Source organism: Corvus brachyrhynchos, unplaced genomic scaffold (assembly GCF_000691975.1).
Source record: "Corvus brachyrhynchos isolate BGI_N302 unplaced genomic scaffold, ASM69197v1 scaffold5, whole genome shotgun sequence".
Lineage (NCBI taxonomy): Eukaryota > Metazoa > Chordata > Aves > Passeriformes > Corvidae > Corvus > Corvus brachyrhynchos.
In genome coordinates this window covers 5368868-5372065 of record NW_008238321.1, presented here as the reverse complement: position 1 = coordinate 5372065, position 3198 = coordinate 5368868, and the positions used below count along the sequence as shown (strand labels likewise).

Below are 3198 nucleotides of genomic sequence, written 5' to 3'. Positions count from 1 at the left end.
TGCTCCCAGCCATTCCTGGTGTGACAGGCCATGGGCTGGGGCTGGATCCCAGATAAAGCCCTGTGGAACCGTGGGGATGAGAATGGGCAGCTGATGCCTGTATGGTTCCCCATCACTAACCCAGCTCTTGGGCCCCCAAGGGTGGCCACTGCTCCAGCCCTCGCCTGCCAGACGAACTTGGCTGCAGGAAGGAGCCAGAGGCAGGGAAAGGCTAAAGATGGTGGATGCTGCTCTGTGCCACCAGGCCCCTTCTCCACAGAGTCCCCAGGCTGCCCTCACCTCCTTGGCTTTGCTGAAGCCCATCCACATCTTGAGCCTGCGCACGAACAGCTCGACCATCTCGTAGTCCTGGGGCTCGAAGGCGGGGCGGTAGAGCTCGGAGTGCATCTCGCGGTAGCTGTGGATCAGCACCACCGCGAGCAGCCGCAGCACAATCCACACCTCCAGCACAATGTAGGTGGTGCAGAAGAGGCAGTAGAGCCCTGAGGCCTCGGGCAGGCAGGGCCAGAGGCTGGCGCTGCCCCGCAGAAGGGCCAGCAGCAGCAGGAGGCTGCTGCCCACACTGCGGAAGGACTCGGAGGAGGAGGAGAAGAGCTGCGAAGGGACAGAGGAGATGCGATGAGAAGGGAGCAGCAGCAAAGTGTTCCCCTGACCTGGAATATTCCCTCCCACATGGGCCCTGAGGGGTGGCCCATAAATGGGCTGGGACAGGGACAGCCCCTGGCCAAAGGTGCTGGTGGCAGGGTGCACATGGAGCACCCAGGGGACCCAGGGGCTTTGCTCATGTCATGCCACGGTGAGGGACAAGGGGCGGCAGGAGCACCAACAGCTCCTCTGTGAGGGAAGGGGACAGGAGTGGTTACCAGGAAGCCGAGCTGGGCATAGGCCAGGAGGAGGAGGGCAAAGGCCACCCCTGCAGCCGTCAGCTCCTTCATGGACTTCTGGAAGGTCTTCCCAAACACTGACCATTGTCGGACGAAGCGCAGCTGCTGAGCAGCCTGGCAGGGGAGAGGAGGGAGTTACAGACACACCCCCAGCTCAGGATGGGTCTCTCAAACACATGGGAAACTCAAACCCCATCAGAGCACAAATACCCCAGTCCACAGGTTCTTTACAGACAGAATCAGCCCATCAGCCACACTTGGCTGAATTCCCCAGTGGAATTGAGGGCCCAGAGGCCTCAGAGACCTGAAGTGCACAGCAGAGACACATGTGGCCTCCCTGCCACCTGCTCTGCTCCTGCCAGGACTGTGCAGGGGTGACAAGCACAGGAGGACCAAAGCACCCACCACCCACGTGCTGCTCTCCCAGCCTGCCCGTACCTGCACGGTCAGGAGGAAGAGGAGGGATGCGGCCAGGCTGCTGAAGACGGAGCTCAGGAAGGCCACCTGGTAGAAGTTGGTGAAGCCCCTGCGGTTGCTGAGGTACCTGAGCCACTGCTGGTCAGCCAGGGTGGCCTGACTGAGGTGCACCAGCACCGTGCATGTGGTGAGCAGGATAAAAACCCACTGGCCATAGTTGCCCCACAGGGTGAAGTAGGCTCTGCCTTCCTTTTTGATGGCCAGAGACTCCGACACCACGAAGTAAACCACAAACAGCATGAGGAAAACCTGGGGGAGGAACAGGGAGGTTACCAGGAGAGGTTATGAAGAGAGTACCAGGAGAAGAGGAATGGAGAAGCTACCAGGAGATGCGAGGACAAGCCCCGACTGCTGTGGCTGCACCAGGGGACCCCGCAGCGCCCCAGGACAGCAAAATCCCCCAAACCAGGCCAAATTACACCCCTGGACCACACCTTGTATCCTGCCCTGCCTTCCTTGCTCATCCAACACCCTAATCCCTCCTGAAGCTCCCCAGTGCCCACACCCAATGCCCCTGTAGCAGGATGGCAGCGCCCAGGGAACAAGGGCTCTGCTGACACCAAACCCAGGCAGGGTGACAGACGTGGGGACAAGTGGCCTCAGGCAGGGCGGCTCGAGTCCACAGTGACCAGCCTGGGTGAGGGTCCCCAGAGCCCCTCACGCAGAAAGCAGGGGCTGCAGGGGAGGTCCCACACTGACCATCATGAGGAGCTGCAGGGTGACCCCCCCACTGAGCCTCAGCAGGGGGAAGGGGCTGATGGTGACCGCGGCAATGGCCTGGCCGGCCCCAGGGAACTCCAGGCGCAGGGTGATGGCCACGTGCAGGTCCACGCTGGGGTTGTACTGCAGCAGCTCCACGAACACTGCCCGGCTCCTGCAGAGGGACAGGAGCAGCTCAGGGGCTGGGACACCACCAGCTCTGGGGCCACTGCTGGGTGGGACATCCATCCTGTGCCCCTGCGACACTCCAGCAGCACCCCTGAGGAGCCCAGGTGACAGCAGGACATTCCCTCTGCCCCTGCCACACTCACATGTTGTCGATCCACGTGTGCTGCTGCAAGAATTCCAGCTGAGCCCGGCTCTCCTCCAGGGAAGGACCCAGCTCCTGCACGTAGCCGCTGCTGTCGTAGAAGGAGATGTAGCCCCAGTACCAGATCCTGAAGAGGAAGAGGAGCTGTGGGTGAGGCTGAAGGACACTGGTTGCTCTCTACATGGCAGGCCAGGAGCAAATGTGCAGATGCAGATCCTCCCCCTCAGGATTTATTTCACAAGACAAATTACAGAGGTGCATTGATCCACCTCATGTGCCCAACCTCAGAACAGCCCCAAGCCCTGTGGTGGCCCAGACTTGCATGGAGATGCCTCTGGGGACAAACCAGAGCAGAAACCAAGTGTGATTTATGCCCAGGATGCAGGACAACCTCCTGTCACCCCCTTGAGCAGAAATCCAGTGCTGCTCCTGGGGTGCTGGGTTCCCCTGCCCTGTCTGTGCCCTGGAAGGTGCAGAGTTGAACCCTCTGCCCCTGGGCCCCCATAACAGCACAACGCTGCTGTTCAGACCCTTTGGAATTTCCATGTCCATCTGCCCTTTGCCAGGCTCAGGGGCTGTGAGGGCTGGGAACAACCCGACGCACCTGTAAAGACCTTAGAGAGGTCTGTAAGGATCCCTGGAGGAGGAGCAGGGGTGGGAGCAGGGGGTGGGAGCAGGGGGTGGGAGCAGGCAGGGCAGCCCTTACCCCGCTAGGTCGGGTGCTGAGTGTACCCACGCTGCCGTCCCATTTCCAGCCGTGCTCTCACAGCCCACTCCATAGTCAGCAGTGGCAAAGAGATGATGGTC

The 3198-nt window shown here is 61.1% G+C and overlaps 1 protein-coding gene across 1 annotated transcript in view; it reads right to left on the bottom strand.

Moving 5' to 3' along the window:
- The window catches only part of PKD1 (polycystin 1, transient receptor potential channel interacting), a 39550-nt gene that overhangs the window by 1415 nt on the left and 34937 nt on the right, over nt 1-3198 (bottom strand). Inside the window, exons 36-40 of the mRNA XM_017734267.1 lie at nt 2393-2518; nt 2061-2235; nt 1323-1610; nt 864-998; nt 4-594 (exon numbers count right to left, since the gene is read on the bottom strand). Of these exons, the coding sequence (XP_017589756.1) occupies nt 4-594; nt 864-998; nt 1323-1610; nt 2061-2235; nt 2393-2518 (1315 nt within the window). The remainder of the gene's footprint in view (nt 1-3; nt 595-863; nt 999-1322; nt 1611-2060; nt 2236-2392; nt 2519-3198) is intronic.